The sequence below is a fragment of the Aphelocoma coerulescens genome, chromosome 3, assembly GCF_041296385.1.
Source record: "Aphelocoma coerulescens isolate FSJ_1873_10779 chromosome 3, UR_Acoe_1.0, whole genome shotgun sequence".
Lineage (NCBI taxonomy): Eukaryota > Metazoa > Chordata > Aves > Passeriformes > Corvidae > Aphelocoma > Aphelocoma coerulescens.
Genome location: NC_091016.1, coordinates 91,870,418 through 91,887,961, shown reverse-complemented (window position 1 = coordinate 91,887,961; position 17,544 = coordinate 91,870,418). Strand labels below are relative to the sequence as shown.

At 40.5% G+C, this 17,544-nt stretch overlaps 1 protein-coding gene across 5 annotated transcripts in view; it reads left to right on the top strand.

Annotated features, from left to right (window-relative positions):
• The first annotated feature begins 7,330 nt into the window (after positions 1–7,330).
• The window catches only part of TTK (TTK protein kinase), a 32,239-nt gene continuing 22,025 nt past the window's right edge, over positions 7,331–17,544 (top strand). For 2 of the 5 annotated variants that reach the window (XM_069011272.1, XM_069011268.1), the window contains exons 1-5: positions 7,331–7,389; positions 9,118–9,287; positions 11,458–11,602; positions 11,879–12,104; positions 16,326–16,432. In XM_069011272.1, coding sequence (XP_068867373.1) covers positions 11,458–11,602; positions 11,879–12,104; positions 16,326–16,432 — 478 coding nt within the window. In that variant the 5' untranslated portion in view covers positions 7,331–7,389; positions 9,118–9,287. Of the gene's footprint in view, positions 7,428–9,117; positions 9,288–11,457; positions 11,603–11,878; positions 12,105–16,325; positions 16,433–17,544 lie in introns of all 5 variants that reach the window. The other 3 variants (XM_069011271.1, XM_069011270.1, XM_069011269.1) reach the window with 3 other exon arrangements.

Below are 17,544 nucleotides of genomic sequence, written 5' to 3'. Positions count from 1 at the left end.
TGTCCATGGCAGATTACTAATTATCTAGTATGTAGGTGAGCAATCATCTTGTTTGTTGTACTCAGTGTCAACCTGGTTTACAGAGTCCCTTGGGAGAAGTCCTGGGGGCAAAGGAGTCCAGGGAGGTTGGACATTCTTCAAGGAGGAACTCTTAGAGATGTAGGAGCAGGCCATCCCCATGTGCCAAAAGGTCAGCCAGCAGGAAAATCTGGCCTGGCAGAATAGAGAGTTTTGGCTGGAACTCAGGGTAAAAAAGAGTGGATCACCTTTGAAAGAAGGAGCAGGCAGCTTGAAAGGACTTACAGGGATGTCATAGGGTTATGCAGGGAGAAAATTAGAAAGCCAAAGCCCAATTAGAACTTAATCTGGCTGCTGACATAAAAGACAATAAAAAACTGTTTCTATAAATATATCAACCAAAGGAGGGCTGAGGAGAATCTCATAGAATCTCACAGAATGGGTGAAGTTGGAAGGAACCACACTGGATCACCTGGTCCAACCTCTCTGCTCAAGAAGGGTCATCCTAGAGCACTTTGCACAGGATTGTATCCAGATGGTTCCTGTGAAGGAGTCTCCACAACCTCTCTAGGCAATCTGTTCCAGTGGTGGTCACCCACACAGCAAAGAAGTTCTTTCTCCTGTTTTCCATCCTTTACTGGATGCAGGGGGAACATAACATAGTGACAAGGGATAAGGAAAAGCCTGAGATACTAAATTACTCCTATGCCTCAGTCTGCAATAGTAAAACCAGTTGTTCTCTCGGTACTCAGCCCCCTGAGCTGGAACACAGGGACCAGGAGCAGAACAAAGCCCCATAATCCAAGGGGAAACAGCAACCTGCTACACCAAACAGACACATGGAAGTCTATAGGGCCAGATGGGATCGACACAAGGATACTGAGGGAGCTGGCAGAGGCAGTCATCAAGCCACTTGCAATAGTTTCAGTTATTTATCATCCATGTATTACAGGTGTTCTGGAGTTCCAGTGCAGTCTGGATCACTCCATGGCAGATGGTAGGGCTGTGTTTCTACTCTTAGGACAGTCGATTACAGGTGTACTGGATGCCCTCCGAGCAGTGCCCTGCACTCTGCTGCCAAAGGACTGATAAAAACACATTAGCAATGTCAATTGTGACATGCTTCTCGGCTGCCTTTGACTCCAGCTTGTGTTGAAGTTCTACCAGTATGGTAGCACTTAGTGGTGGCATGACTTCATTCAGGCCATGATACTCTATTGTTTATCTCCTTTCTCTGGGAGACTTTCATACTGTCCATATGGGACTATTAAAGGATGAGTCCTGCTGATCACTCCTTGGCTCTCCAGTTGATGAATCAGCTCATGGATGGGAATCAGGGAGTCTCAGTTGGTGCAATAATGCTGCCAATACACTACAGTGGCAGGAATCAGCACCTGCTGCTCTTCAGCCTTCAGCAATGCCACAACAGAAGGGTCCTCTGAGAGACCTGGCAAGATAGACAGCTGCTTAATTTCCTCCTTTTCCAAGGCAGCTATACTGAAAGCCCACCAATACTCTTAGGTCTTTGAAATACCCTCCCCTGAGACATCTACACAGCAGATGAAAGGAGCCTCTGGGCCAGAGAGGGGTGTTTTTGCCACTCATTCTCAGTTAGACTTAATTCAACCTTCAACACAGACAGGTCCTGGGATCTCCCATTACTCCAGAAATACAGGTGGACTCTGCCTTCTGATCTGATGGTATTAGTGTACACTGTGCATTGGTATTTACTAGAGCCTTACAGTCCTGTGGGTCTGATATACCAGGTCATGGGGATCCACATATTCCAGTAAACCTGGTTGGCTCCCTCCTTCACCTGTCTGCAGGCAGGGCCCCTCTGGTACTGGTCATAGACGTCCCCATTCACTTGTAAAATCAGAATTAATTTCCACAGGTTCAGAAGTAAGACCAACTCTTCCACTCTGACTGGGGAACTGCCCACTGAAGACTGGAGAAGCAATTTTCCTGGAAGAATCCCCATTTGTGATTGCTTTTCTTTACAATCCATGTACCCATGCCTCTAGAGTCAAGGTAGATTTTCCACCCCATTTCCTCATGTCCCCTTTGTGGTCCTGCAGGTAAAACCACAGGGTATCTTGTGGTGTACACCCTCTATATCCTCCCTCTTGAGCAAAATAATACTCACTGTTAATAGCTGAGATACTGGTTTGTACAGGTGAGGAGTAGAACCTAGCCTCTTTTTGTTGCTGGAACTCCTGGAACAGCTTTTCCCACTTTTGGACAGTTTTTCTACAGTCAAGATACAAGTTCCTAGGGAGGAAGAGAGATTTTCTTCATATTGCCGGAGTTGGTGAGCCACTTAATCCATCATTGGTGCCTCTTTGTCTTTCCAGGTAATTACTGCCAATGAGGTGGCATATGCAGGTAGTGCATTCTGTACAAATTTCTGCCACATGGGTCATGTACACTGGACTTCATCTTGATCTGTGGATGACTGCATATTGTTTGGGTCAGAATAAATCATCTCTAGCATGGCTCATTCCTGAATGTACTGGATACTTGTCTTCTTGGTGGTCCACCTGCCTGACACATAACGTCTTTCTTGAAGGGATTCCTTTCCTTCATGCCTGATAGGAATCACCTCCACCTCGGACTTGTGTCCTCTTTCCATTTGCTTTATCAATACTCCCTTACATAGAAAGTGATCCCAGCTGCTTGGCTTCCTTACCCTCTAGCTCCAGGCTACTAGATCCATTATCCCAGCATTGGAGCAGCCAAGTGACAATGTGCTCATCTGGATGACGGCTGAAATCTTTTCACACCTCCTGCAGATCATCAGGGACAGGGATCAAGGGGTTACCTCTTGTTCTGCTTCTTCCTCCTGTTCTTTTGGTAACCCTGCTTTGTCCTTTACTAAGCAAGCTGTCATGTCCATTTCTTCTTGTGTACAGGAGCAACTGAGACCAGCACGGGTTGGTTCTCAAGTTCAGCTGCAGTGCCTGTCAAGGAGGTTGGATTAGCTGTGGTGTCTGTTCCCGGGGGTGGGGTAACCACAGTGCCTGTTGTTTTGTTCTCTGATCCAGAGACTTTCTCTTCCCCTGCAGACTACTGAATAGTGATGTACAATGCTTGGTAGGCAAAAAGTTATCATTATTAATAGTTTCCCATAGATGGCTCCCAAAGTACATTGGTGACAGAGATGCTGAGTACAAATACTAGATTAGTTTCACAACCAGCAATTCTATCATACCATAAGCCAGTGTTACAAAGTACAGCAATGTGATAACCTTAGCCCAGTTCCCATGGGTGAGATACTGCAAGTAAGGTATGACATAACACAACTAAAAGAACAAGCACGCCAACTTTGAGAGCAAATAAATCAAGTGTGACTGGCAACTATTAAACTAATGGAACAAATGCTTGTAACAAAATTGTTATAGCACATTCTAGCCAGATTTGTCATTATCTCAAGACATCATGCCCCATGTTGGGAGCCAAAATGAACTGTTAGGGACTGTTACGGTTTAACCCCAGCACCTCACAGCTGCTGCTCATCACCACTCCCCACCCCAGCACTGGTGGTATAAGGAGGAGAATCAGGGAAAAAAAGGTAAAACCCATGGGTTGAAACATGTACAGTTTAATAATTTAAGTAACATAAAATATGATAAAAATAACAATATAATTGTAATGCACAAAGGGAGACAAAAATAAAACAGAGAGAAATAAAACCTAAGAGAACAAAGTGATGCATAATACAATTGCTCACCACCTGCTGACCCTGAGCAGAGATCAAGCCCTTCCAGCCAACTCCTACCAGTTTATATACTGGGCATGATGTTCTCAGATATGGCATGTCCCTTTGGCCAGTTCAGCTCAGCTGTCCTGCTCATGCTCCCTCCCAGCTTTTTGTACCGCTCCTCACAGGCAGACTATGAGAAACTGAAAAGTCCTTTACATAGGGTATGCACTACTGAGCAACAAACAAAACATCAGGGTGCTATCAGCATGATTCTCCTACTAAATCCAAAACCTGGCACTTTACCAGTTACAAGGAAAAGAACTAACTCTATCCCAGCCAAAACCAGGACAATGTGGCACACAGGAACATGACTGAGTATTGCACCTGCTTTTCTCTGTCTCAGTCTCATCCATACAGAACCCGCCTCCAATTCCTTTTTCTCCACTGGTCCCAGTTTTGATAAATCTACATTTACATCTGGTATGGCTGGCACCATTACCCAAGTAATCTCATCCTTCTGTGGTGGTGGTATTCTTGACGCGGTTATGTAGGTGCTCTTCGTGGTGTGTGATCCTGCTACACAAAAGATGACCTCTTCAAAATATTCTGCTTCAAATACCTGTGAAGTTTGGCTGTCCCTCACAACTCCTCCATAACAACATGTAAGATCCAGCCAGCTTTCACAGTTTGATCTGTAGCTTTCATCAGCTGCTTATAATGTTATGTTCAGCAATTTCTCATTACATTCTCTAGATTTCCATCTTCCCTCAGTCAGTCTAACCTCCATTCAGGCCCTAGCCAAGAGCCCAATCATTTGCCTACAGCCTTAAAACCATCTTTGTATCAAGTTAATCAACAAACACTTCAAATCACCTATATAATACTCACACCACTTTTAGAGCCAATCCCTGAGGTCCTTCCTGACATGAACAGCTTGAACACTTCTTATTGACGCTTACTTTTTGAAATCTGTTGATTAGCCACTTTCTACATCAGTATTTTGTGTGTGTGAAAAACTGTGCATTTTATAGACCTCCAGCAGAAACTGGAATCAGACAACACAAAGAAGCCTGAAAGAACAAGGATTTTCATTATTTTATTGATTGAATATGCCCATCAATATAGAAAAAAGTTTATTTTCCAAGTCCAGTCACAAAGCATGCATCCAATCTGCAACTGAAGAAATGCCATGGGATAAGATCCACTGATACACAAAAACAACAACAAAAAATTACACATAAATCTCAAAGTAATCAGTAGTGACAAATAGGTAGTATGTCATGGAACCATAACATGTAGGAGGATTGGGAATACTAGACATCTGGTGATTATTTTTGCTGCTCAAAATCTTAGTAGTTGTTACTTACTCACTGCTTTCAGAACATCTTCTCAGTCGTTGAGGTGACTCTGCCATCTAGAATGTTTGTTTGCTTCTTCTCATGGACATCCATACATTGTAGCAATGTATTGGGAGTCAGGAACAGTCCAGGTACTCTCAGTTAATGGTGTCCATGAAATACTCAGCAAAGGTTTCTCCAAATGCACTTTCCACCAAATCAGCTACACTGAATGTCTGTCAACAGTTGCAACCAAAGACCTACCTTTTCTTTTCCCTTTAGATGAGCCTTTCATAGGCTTCAGACATTAAACATCAAGTACCCAATTGAGAGGACAGATTAGTGGCCGACAAATTTTCCACCAGAGGAGGAAGACCTCTCTCTTGTATCTATCATAGAAAACAGCATAGTGCAGTATAAAGATTTTACCAACGTTTGAAAAATCCTTCGTGACTCATCTGTACCTTTGCTACATTTGGATTTGCAATACCATTACCCAAACTGATATGAAATCCTACCATATGATGAGGTATTTAAAACAATGAAACAAGATTCCCCTGATAGTAACTCATTACAAGAGACTGACCTCTCTCTCCTTTTGTTTGTCATCCAATCTAGTATTTGATTTTGCAATTCACAATTCGCTTCTGTCATTCAAAGTGGAATTATCTTTAGGTGGAGACTTCAGTTCATATACTTCTTAAATTCCCTATATATCTATGACTTTGTATTAAATAAAATGAGAAGCATAAGCACTTATAAGCAAATAAAGAATGGTTCTACCAATAATCCAAAAACCACACATATGTTATATTTTGTTGAAGAATACTAAATGGAGATTCCTTTATTTTTTTCTATGAGTATTACAGCCTTTCTTTCTCTGACTCTTTTTCTCTTGCTGTTTTTTTTTTTTTTCCCCAAGATCAATCCCATTTTCTTTCTCCTATTTATTTTGGTTTTGCCAGGTATCTATATGGTATAAAGATTTCTTGTCCTACCTACAGAAATTAAATGATAGCTCCTTATGGCATTATTCACTTACTAGAACAATACAACTTTCATCGCCTTTGATCCCTTCAAAACTCCTGCTAATAAAATAATCTGTCTCTATGTCCCTCCCAAGTGAAGACAGATGCAGAGCAGATTCATGCACTTTGTGCTGTTTCTTTACATTTTCACTAGATTTGGATTCTGGTGGAACATAAGAACACCAACACAACAAAGCCAACAAAAAATGTGTATATGCAAGGAGGAGTAAGGCAATGCTGGGAAAATATCCTCTCACTTAGCCTTAGCTGAGAGTCAGAATTACTCTTTACTTAACAGAGAAACACAGGGACCTCCATGGGATCATCCATTACATTCTAAAATAGGTGTTCAGATTAAATGTCCTTGTTGAAATCTTTTTGTTGAGTAAAGAGTGAGCCTGTATCACTAGATTAGGTGAGATACTTAAGATGTAGATGAATAAAGAAGAATAAGATAAATTTCAATGAAAGGCCAGTGTAGGTATCTTAATATCAATACATCATGGGATGTTTATAGCAAGCAAATGATTAGCAACTTATCAAATTTAGCAAATTATCCAATTATCAAACAAATCAAATCTGATTTTTATAATGTGCTAACAGGATTGAAAATATAATATTATAAGCATAATATTGAATATATTATAAGCATCAGAAGAAGCCTACGGCTGCAAAGAACACAAATTATTGTGTACAGCCAGAACGCAAACCGAGAGGCCGAACTGTTCCACTTAGTGCGTTTGCATTACTATAATCCACGAAGAACGGGCGAGCTCAGAGAAGGAGCTGCTTTTAGCAGCCTTAGGCACACTGCAGATATGGGATCGGCTTATGAAGGATCCCTCGGAGGAAGAGGGGAGACGTAACCTTAAGGAGCTGGTCAGGACACACAGACTCCTCTATTCCGTTACAGCCAAATGAAGCTTGAAATCATAACCGGCTATGGCCAAAGGAGGAAAGCATTTCCAGATACATAGCTCAAGTAAGCGGGCGCTACCCCATTCCTGTGCCCCCACCCACAACCAGGAGCAGGAGCAGGCCCCGGCCTCCCCAGCGCGCCTGCGCACCCGCACCGCCCCTCGGGGCCCACAAGGCGCTGGGACCCGCGGCCGGCGCAGCCACCAGCCAATGAGCGAGCGGGGCGCCTGCGTTTCCCTCCCGCGACCAATCAGCGCTCGCTGCCTCCCGCCTCCCGACCAATGGGAAGGGCGCTCTTGGGGCGTCGGTCGCATTCAAACCGGGGGCAGCGCGCGAACGCGCTCGGTGCGAGCCGCGTCCCGGCCCCGCGGCGGCGGCGGCCTCGGTGAGGGCGGCTGGACTGGGCCGGGAAAGGCGGCGGGGGTGAGGGAACCGGGCCGGGGAGCAGCGGAGTGAGGGAGGGTAGGCAGGGGGGCCGGGGGGCAGCAGGGGTACTGGTCTGCGGTGAGGCCGCAGGGGAGCTGTGGCTTCGCTGGGCTTCCGCCCCTGAGGGCGAGGGAACCTGGTTGCGTCTCCTCGTCTCCGTCGCCGCCTCACGGTCTTTGTTTATGCCCCATTGCCTCACCTGCTCCGGTGCTGTTCAGTCTCTCTCTTATTTAGCTCTATTTTGCATCTTCGAGACTTATCCTTTCTGTGTCTTACGTTAGATTTTAATGTTTTTCTATTTTTCTTCGCTAGTGTTGCTAATATTTTTAAATCGACAGCGCTTTTTCTTAGTGTTGGGAGTTTTTGTTTTCCTTTTAAGAAAATCTTGATTTAGGACTTTTAAGCAAAACCAAAGAAAGATTATGTACTTGTATAGATTGTATTTTTTAAAGCCTGGGTAGATGATTCGGAAACCTGTGTCATTTTACCTCTCCTTCGTAGAGGACTTAAAAGTTCTTCATCGTATACTATCTTGGCATTAGTAGATGCTTTAATCAGGCAGAAGAACAGAGCTAAACAACTATCCAAGACAACAATGTAGCTACAATGGTGTTGGCATATAAGGAAAATATAGATAATAGGGTAATGTTAATTTCTTTTACTAGACTGATCAGTTCACTTGGTGGATAAAAGCCAGGTAAACTCTTGGGTGCTTGTTTAAAATTCTTACTGCACTCTGCAGCTCTTTGGGTAGACAAAAGCAAAATATCACTAGATTTCAGGGATAGGAACAGTGCATCTTTTTGTTCAATAGTTAAATAATATTTTCAAAGTTTCTTAAAATTTGCACTTGAGGAAAAACTTCATCTGTCTTCATTTGGAAACAGAACAAGTAATGTAATACAGCAAATACAGTATTTCAAGACTGGATGCTGGTACTTCTTTTTATTATCAGTGACTATTTTTGAGTGTGTTAGATGTGGAATCTTATCACCAACCTGTACTGCCACTTCATTTGTTTGCTGCTCTCAAGTCTCTGTCCTTTGGCTCCTTACTTAGTGGGCCGGTATGAGGGGCTGGAGTTACTTTAACTTCTGCACTTTATTTAGAGGTAGTTCTATATCTTCCTGATCTCTGCATTATGTGTTCTCCCTGTTCCCTGCTTTCCTGCCCCCAGCCTTCTCTCCTGTAGGCATTTCCAGATCTCAGGTATGCTGCAGTATAGCTGTTGCAGTTACAACCTCAGTTCCTATTCAGTGACTATGTAACAGCATTGGGTGTTTGCTGTTGTCAGATTTTGAAAATATATATATACACCAGGGTAATTCATGGCAAATTATTTAAGAGTAATTATTCAGCAGATTAAGAAAATATGAACCTCTGAATGCTTGCTTGTGGTTGAACATTGGCATGAGCAGAAAGATTACTGGCAAATCATGACAATATGTAGATGAATATGTCCTTAGTGTACTTTCTAGTTTCTAAATGTCACAGCAAGCTAATACATTTGGAAGTGCTTGTCCTCATTCAAAAAGTTTTCTTTAAGCTTTTTTTGTTCTGTTTTTATTACTAACTAGGAGTAGTTTAATTGATTTTAATGAAAACTGTATTTCTGGGATATCACGAAGATGAGGCAAGCTTGCAGGGTAAGCTTTCAAGGTTTAAGCCATCAATTTTTGATCCACAGGAACTTCGTCAGGATGGAGAGCTACATTTCTTGCCTTTGGGCTCTTGGGATCATCTGAGGTAGTCTGACCCTTATCCATCTTACCTTTTTGACAAGGCATATCCATTCTTCAGGAGAGTTTTTCTCCATAACACATCAAACCTTGAGCAGTTAAGCAGAACACCAGAAATGTAAGTTTGATATTTACTGTTGAGACTTAAAATCTAATTTATACAGAAATTTATTTTTCTTTTTGTCTGCTGCACTTGGGAAGCTACCCCTGCAGGAAGAATAATGAACCTTTGATGTTGGTGAGGAAAATATAAAGACTATGTTTAAGAAATCCCAAATCCACCTGGGAGTTGTTAGCAGTTACAGTTGTCATGAGATAATTGTGGTATTCCTTAACATGAGGTAAATTTCTTTCGGTTGTCTTGGTGCTTCAGGTTCTGGAGAAGCTGACTACTTCATGCATAGTTTGAGGGAATGGGTACCGTTCAGAAACAGATCTCTGATGAATAGTCTCACCCATAAAGAGGAGATTTGAGTATCTGATTTTCTGTAGCCCCTTCGACTGTATCTTTAAAAGGCAAAACTGCAATGTGTACCAAAATTTTCCTTACGAAGTAAATCAGTATCCTGTGTATCACCTATGTAATTTTTAGCAGTATGATCCCCAAAAGATGGGACAGTTTACAGACCTGCTCTCAGAACAGCCTAAATTGACTCTTAGGGAGAAATAGATATTAAAGCAAGTTCCAAACAAGCATTGAAATTAAAATTTATTCATCATACATTTTTGAATATAAATGAAAGGTTCCTTCTTTTGTCTCTGTTCAGTGAAACAAAAATTGTATTTCAGATTCTACTGATTTAGCATATAGTCTTTAGCTTTCGTAGGTTTTTGGGCTTTTTTCATTGTAGGTCTTGCTTGAGGCTATTTGAGTGTCTCTCCAGACCCTTAAGGTGCTGAGGACTCTTCGTAGTGGTAACGTAGATGGTGCTTTTGGTGGATTAAGTCTTGGAATTTGCACAGTGAAACTGTGTTTGAACCTACAAAAGAGCACTGCTATATAGACAAGAGCAGGCATGATATTCTTGGTGGGCCATATCTAGTTCAGGATGAACATGAAGTATGCCTACTTTTGTCTTATAAGCAAGCTCTTGTAAGCATGATAATCCTTCTGATTTGTGGTCTCTATTTGGGGAAAGCTGGGAGTCTAGTGCTTTTAAACACATGCCAGCTTCTGGTGCATAATGCTCTAAAAGTTGTTTGTGAGACTTCCTGAGAGTGGTGCCTGATGTATTTTTTAGGTAGTGGGTTTAAGGGTAGATAAACTTCATTCCATTCAATTCCTTCTCTATCAATAATTCACCTAAAAATAGATCTAGAGTTTCTGAGCCCTCCAGCAACTTTTTGTTGATTTGTTATACACAAGTACAAAAGGAACAAAGACGAACATTTCACTGTAGAAGTAAAGTTAGTCTTTCTTTGAACCTATTTAATCTACCTGAAGTGTGTTACTTTCCCTATGTCTGGGCCCAACTTCACAGTAATTAGGAAGTCAAATCCCCTGAACATGCACTAAATTCACCACAGTTTTTAGTAAAATTCTCATGTTCATTAGATGCATGGAACATGGATGTGGAAAAGCTGTTTATTGTAGGTAAAAAGGGAAGAAATCATTAGGGTTTTTTTAGTTTATTTTAGCAGTCTTGCTCTGCTCAGTTTGCCTAGATTCTTATCTCTCAGCTGTATACATGTATTATCTCAGCTGATGGTAAACTGTTAGAACATTGAGGATTTGGCATAAGTTTCTTACAAGAAGTCTTTGAATCTCTAAATCTCCTTTTAGAAGCTTAAAAATAGGTGTCACTCCTCTTTCTCCTTTGAGCAGAGGTGAATGTGAATTCTTTTCTGCTTAGCCCACTGTGAAAACTGTAACCTGTGGCAAGGAGCTTGGATTAACATTGTGTGCTAAACTAAAGCCAGCCTAATTATGAGTTCAGAATGTGATTTAATGCAACAGACTGAAAGCTGTTTCAGACAATGCATCCTACTCCCCATTTTAGTCAAATGCTGAATATACCTTATTGGAAAGGGCTACTGTGAAGCATGGATTAGGATTTGGGTGGATCAGTTAAGTACCAATTCTTTTTATTTGTCCAAGTTGTCTTCTGTGAAGAAGCTTACTTGTATAACTATGTTGACAAGGGCTTAAATGGAGTATTGGTTACATCATGTGGTTGAGTCTCAAGCTGCAAATGATACTTGAGAGGCTTTCACAGGGTAATTCCAATCAAAATGAGCTACCACAGGGTTCTTCTGTAACTTCACTGTTTTTAACCTTGTGCCTGCAGATGGAGGAGACAGACCTGAGTGAAAGAGGATTGCCGCAGATAACATCAATCATGAATAGAGTTAGAAACTTGAAAAACAAATACAGAAATGAAGAGAATATCACAGATGAGTTTAACTATGCTAAAATCTCAGCTGATACAACAGGTATTTGGTTTTGTTATTCTACTGTCACTTATGCAAAAGATCTTAACTTAGACTGAGTGTAAGAACTGTTAACTGAAAGGCTTTCAAGTTTAGTGTTTCTTCAGTATTAATGACTACAAAGTAAATTTCATCCCTCCTTATTTCTTAGCTGTGTTGCTTTAATCTTGTTTCAAAAATAGTCTGTAACTGTCTTGCACAAAAGCTTACAAAAAGTGTTTCCTTCCGTACATGTTTGCTGCTATTTTAATCAATCTCCTTTTATTGTTTTTCTGTCAGATAACTCTGGAACTGTTAATCAAATAATGATGACAAGAAATAATCCAGAAGATTGGCTATGTTTTTTGCTTAAGCTAGAGCAAAAGGGTGTTCCTCAGATGGATGTTAGCCTACTCAATAGACTCATTGGTCGTTACAGTCAAGCGGTGACTGCATTACCTGCAGAAAAGTACAGTCAAGATGAGAGCTATGCTCGCATCCTTGTGAGATTTGCTGAGTTGAAAGCGTAAGTATAAGTTTTCAATATAAGAACTCATCATTCTGTGTTTGAATTAAGATAAGAATACCTTGTTTTGTTAGTGTTTTCTGCAACACATTATTATTTTAAACATGGATGTTTTTATTCTGGGTCCTTGAAGGTAAGTTGCTTTGTGTAGTCAGCTTATCTGTTGTCTCCACAGTACTTGCATTTTTTGTATGTGCTAATAAACATGATTGTTTAGAGCTATTTGATTTAGAGATGTTAACACACTTCTCGTTTTTTCTTGGTTCTCTATGTAAGGTACAAGTTGAGGTACATGAGTTCCTCTTTTGAGCTTTATTTCAGTATGCTTTCTCTCTTACTAGAAAAGACTTACCACAGTTTTATTAAATTAGCTACCTTAGGATAGGCAGAACGTCTCAGAACATCATTCTCTAGTTCCATACTTTGAAAATTAGTTTTGGTTGTGATCATTTATTGCTTTATTCAGCCCAAATTTGAACGGTGTGGTTATTTAGATGCGCTCAGACATAGTTTGGGACAGGGTTATAATCAGAATTTTTTTCATAAGGGCTTCTTTTGTCACTTGAAATACCATTACAGCAAATATTTTGATGAAGAGCTGTATTTAAACAATGCAGCAATCTAAAAATTAGAGCTGGGCAGGTGATCTGCCAGTGAACATAGCTAATCTTTTTCTTGTATATTCTTTCCCTATTTGACTTTTTGGCATATGGTTTCACTTGCAGGATGATAAATGTCTAGTTCTCTGTACTGTCATTTGCATGGATCTTGCTGCATCACTGTTACTGAAAGCATACAGTGAAAGTAATCTGTTGAATCTTCTGTTGAGAAACAGGAGTGAATAATGACCTTGTGAATCTTTAGTATCTTGAAGAGGGAAAGTGTTTTCGTGTAAGTAAAGAATCTCTTCCAGGAAGGTTTAAAGAAACATTGCAAGATGGCATTCTCATTCAAAGGTTAATTGCTTTTCTTCAGAGCAGAAACATAGGCTGACATAGGCTTCTGGGTTGTAGTCTGTGGAAATTCTTTTCCAGAATAGTGATCAAATCACATCTGTTATCTCACTGTAGGAGAGTTTAAGTTCAGAAAGATTGTTTCTTACCTCCCTAATCACTTGAACCTATTTTCACTTGATCTTTAGAGCATGGTTTGAAAGGTGGATACTTTCATGGTGTGTACTAGAGCTACGTTCATCATATGTGTGATATATTGCAGAAAGCAAAACCAAAGGTGCTGTCAGTAGCTTGTTAATTCATTAATAGTATGAACAGCTCAGTTTCAGTGGTGTCTCACTGAAATGTCTTTAGTTGTTTCACTGCTACAGCCTCTAGGGACCTTCTTGGAAGAGTAGTCTGTCTTGTTTCAGTATTGGCATGCACTCTACAGCTGTACTAAAATAATTTCTACTTTAGTAGCCAGCATTATTGTAGAATCTCCCTATCTCACTACGTAGCTCAGATCTGCTCTTTTTGTTTTCTGCTGCATATTTTTTAATTGGCAAATATCATCAGTCATATGTTTGACTTGCCTAATGAAAATTTTTTTTAAAAAGATGAACAAGCCACTCCAAACACCTTTTAAAAGATGTGTCCACCAAAATCTGATATAGCATCAATTCCAATAGAACTTCACTATAACCATCTCCCTAAATGATTCCTCATTTGGAAATTACTTTCAGATACTAGCTTGTTCTTAATTATTTATTATAAGCTAATACTTCCTTGTCCACAGTGGCATATAATATCAAGTATTTATATGAAACTACATTTATGAGCTACATCTAATCATACCAGCAATGAAATTGCTTTTGGCTGATTGGACCTAAAACCCAACAATGTTGATTGTCTGTAGTTTTTGGAGATTAATCTTAAGTTAATCAGTGACTACTTATTTGGATCTTTTGTGTTTGGTATACTTACTTACTGCTCATAACTTTTTCTCATTGCTCATAATTTTTTTTCAAAATTTCCCTGGTGTTCTGCACTTCTCTGTTCCTGGCTTTCAGTTTGTGTAGTACTATATATTTGTGTTTGGTTATAGCTTCTGTTAAAGAAAATCCTCTTATCTCATCACTTTGTAGAGTGCTTCTGGTTTATTTTTTTAGCTATTGTAAGTAAAGCAATACTGATACTGCAGGTTAAGTGACACTGACAGGTGCTCTGATACTACCTTTGGTGGGAGAAGAAATGTGCTTTTCAGTAGAATTGTTTGCTATTCTCCCAAATGTTCCACCTAAACAAGGTGGAAAAGCAAGTCAGCATCAGAGATTTCAGAAGCAGTGGCAATGGCTTGAGATTTAAGTGTCTACTGCCATCAACACTGTTTTGTTCTGATTGTAGAATTGTAGAATGTTAAGCAGTTGGAATGGATCTTAAAGATGATCTAGTCCCAATGCCTCCTGCCATAGACAGGGATACCTCCCCCTAGACCAGGTTGCTCAAGACCTTTTCCAGCCTGGCCTTGAATGCTTCCAGAGTTGGGGCATCCACAACCTCCATGGGCAGTCTGTTCTAGGGTCTCACCACCCTCACAGTAAAGAATTTCTGCCTCATACCTAGTCTAAATTTCCCCTTTCATTTTGTACCCATTTTTCCTAGTTCTACCACTAGAGTTCCTGACAATAAGTCCTTTTCTGGCTTCCCTGCAGGCCCCCCTTCAGATACTGGGATTTTGCTATGAGGTCTCCATGCAACCTTCTCTTCTCCAGGTGAACAGCCCGAACTTTCCCAGCCCATCCTCATAGGAGGGGTGCTCCAGCTGCCTAATCATCTTTGTGGCCCTTGTCTGGATTTGTGTCAACAGGTCCCTGTTCTTTTTATGTTGGGGGTCCCAGAGCTGAATGCAGTGTCTCAGGTGTGATCTCCCAAGAGCAGGGGGAAAGAATCGCCTCCTCTGACCTGCTGACCATGCTCCTTTTGGTGCAGCCCAGGATTCCGTTTGGCTTTTGGGGCTGTGAGTGCACACTGCTGGCTCATGTTGACTTTTTCATCAGCCATCAGCCCCAAGTCTTTCTCCCCAAGCCTGCTCTCAAATCACTTGTCTGTGCAACCTGTAGGTGAGAAACTGGATTATTCCATTCTTGGCACTGGACCTTTTTTGTCCTGGTATCTTCCTTAGCTGTAGTCTGGCTGTGCCAATACCTTTTAACCTGTTATGATACCAAGGTTGTCTGAAGAACCCTTGAGTGTACTCTGAAACAGTTGAAGACAAACAATGCTTCTGTCTGATTTTCTGTACTGTACATTAGCAATGTCAGGCCTGCTCTCATGGAATGCTTCTGGCTGTAGCACAGTGCCACCAAGCGTGTGGCACTTGGTGCCTATTGCTACTGTTAGGTCTTGTTCTGTGTATTGCTATCCAAGCTGTTGCTTCTTGCTACAGGAACTTAAATTTTAACAACTCTTTGAAAGTGAATGTACTACATCACAGCTTAATTTCTCTTGCTCAGACTGCCTGCAGGTGGGTTATTCTGTGCCTGTCCTATTGCTTTGGATGGGCAGAGCTGAGTTCAGTAAACCTACATGACTCTAGTATGCCTAAACTATGAGAAACTTCTCTCATTCAAAATTCCTCAGAATTCTACTGAAAATTTGTTCTTTACCTTTCCATGTTGTATTTTTCGGTACTTTTATTTTGAGCCATGGTCATAATCTTTCGCTCTCCTCACTTCTAAGTGGTACCTTTGCTTACCTGTTGAGTCAAGGGGGAACTTTGGAGAGAATTCCTTTATCTCTTGATTATGGATGTTGCTGGTAAAAGTGTTAGGCTCCTTTTTCTTTACATCTGTTGAATTGTAACATTAATGTATTTTATAGTGATGTAGATTTAGGCCTTTTGTATCTTGACTGGTATTTACTTAGGCTGTAGTTCCTCTTGAATGTTTAAACATTGGCGTGCTGTGTGCAAGCATTAACCTACTCAGCAATCTGTGGCTGAATGTAACACTAGGATTAAAATTGCCAAAAGTAAATGAAGTGTGAAATATCTTAAGGACTTAGTCCTGTAAGTTTTGGGAAGGTTCAGCTTGATATCTTTCAATTATTAGAACTTTAAGATTCTTTGCTTATTTGCAGTTCACTGATTGCTTTGAGAAAGAGGAAAATCTTTGGCCTGTAGGTGGATTGCTTTTTCAAAGTTGTCTAAAGGCTTCATCCAGCGCACTGAACTTCATCCTTCTCAGGCTCTTCACCTTGTGTAACTATGAATATGCTGTCTTTACAGTCTTCAAGATCCAGAGGAGGCACGGGACCAATTTCATCTGGCCAGACTGAACTGCAAGAAATTTGCTTTTGTGCACGTGGCTTTTGCACAGTTTGAGCTATCACAAGGTGTGTAAAAAAAAAAAAAACAACCAAACAAAAAAAACCAATAAAACAAACCCAGCAACTTGTTTGGTGTTGCTGCTCTGTGTTGTTCTCAGTTTGGTTGTTTTAAACTTCTGCTCCCTTACATAATTTGTAAGGAAACCAATAAGTATTAAATCAGAAAGAAAAAAACCTGGATTTTTTTTGATTGAAATTTACTGAGAACATGTGTTCACTTTTAAAATGAAAATATACACACAATTCATTGGTTTTTTCGTTTTTAGAAATAACTTCCAAACCAGGTGAAAATTGTTAGTAGCTTCTACGTTTCTAATTTAGATCTTGCAGTGGAAGGCTTTTGAGTAAGGCTCTTCCTTGCTTTGAAAAGTGATGCTGAAATACTTTGCTTGCTTGTGGAGGAAATTCTGTCTTCCTAACAGTGTGTGTAGACTATGTTTTTTATTAAACCAAAATACACTGTCACTATGCCATTTGATTGCCCTGGTACTCGATAGCAAGGCTGTGTTGGCTGCCCATAAGCTTGTATTTTTGGGTGTCTCTTCTTTTGTTTCCATGGGTGATTTGATCAGCAATCTATGTCACCCTGTTTATTTCTTCCTTTGGCAGTTTGCTCTGTACAGAAAGGCAAGCTCATTCCATGAAAGCTGTTTTTTCTTATTTAAATGGAAAAGACTTGATGGATATATCTTGAGTTTTGTGATTTGTTTTCCTTCATGTTTTTTTCAGTATTGTGCAAGTTTTTGTATGCTGCCTTGTAGGAGAAATTCGCCCCAAACTTAGCTACACTAAATCTGTCTGTTATACGCTCTAGATTTCAAATACATTTTATTAGTTATTCCTTTCTTCACTTCTGTTTATTTTCCACTGGTAGTGGTTTTGTCTATACATTTTTGCTCCAGTACTACTACTTAACTGTAATTTAGGATACAGTTTAGATGTTCAAAGTGTGGGGCATGAGGCAGAGCCATTTTGTTAGTCAATAAGTAGATACTCATTTGTTTCCTCAGATTTTTCCAGTTTTTCTTAACTGATGAGCTAATTGGTAATGGAGCAGGAAAGGCTGTGAACCACCCCTCACTCAGAAGTACATGCTATGTAAAATAATTGACAGTGGA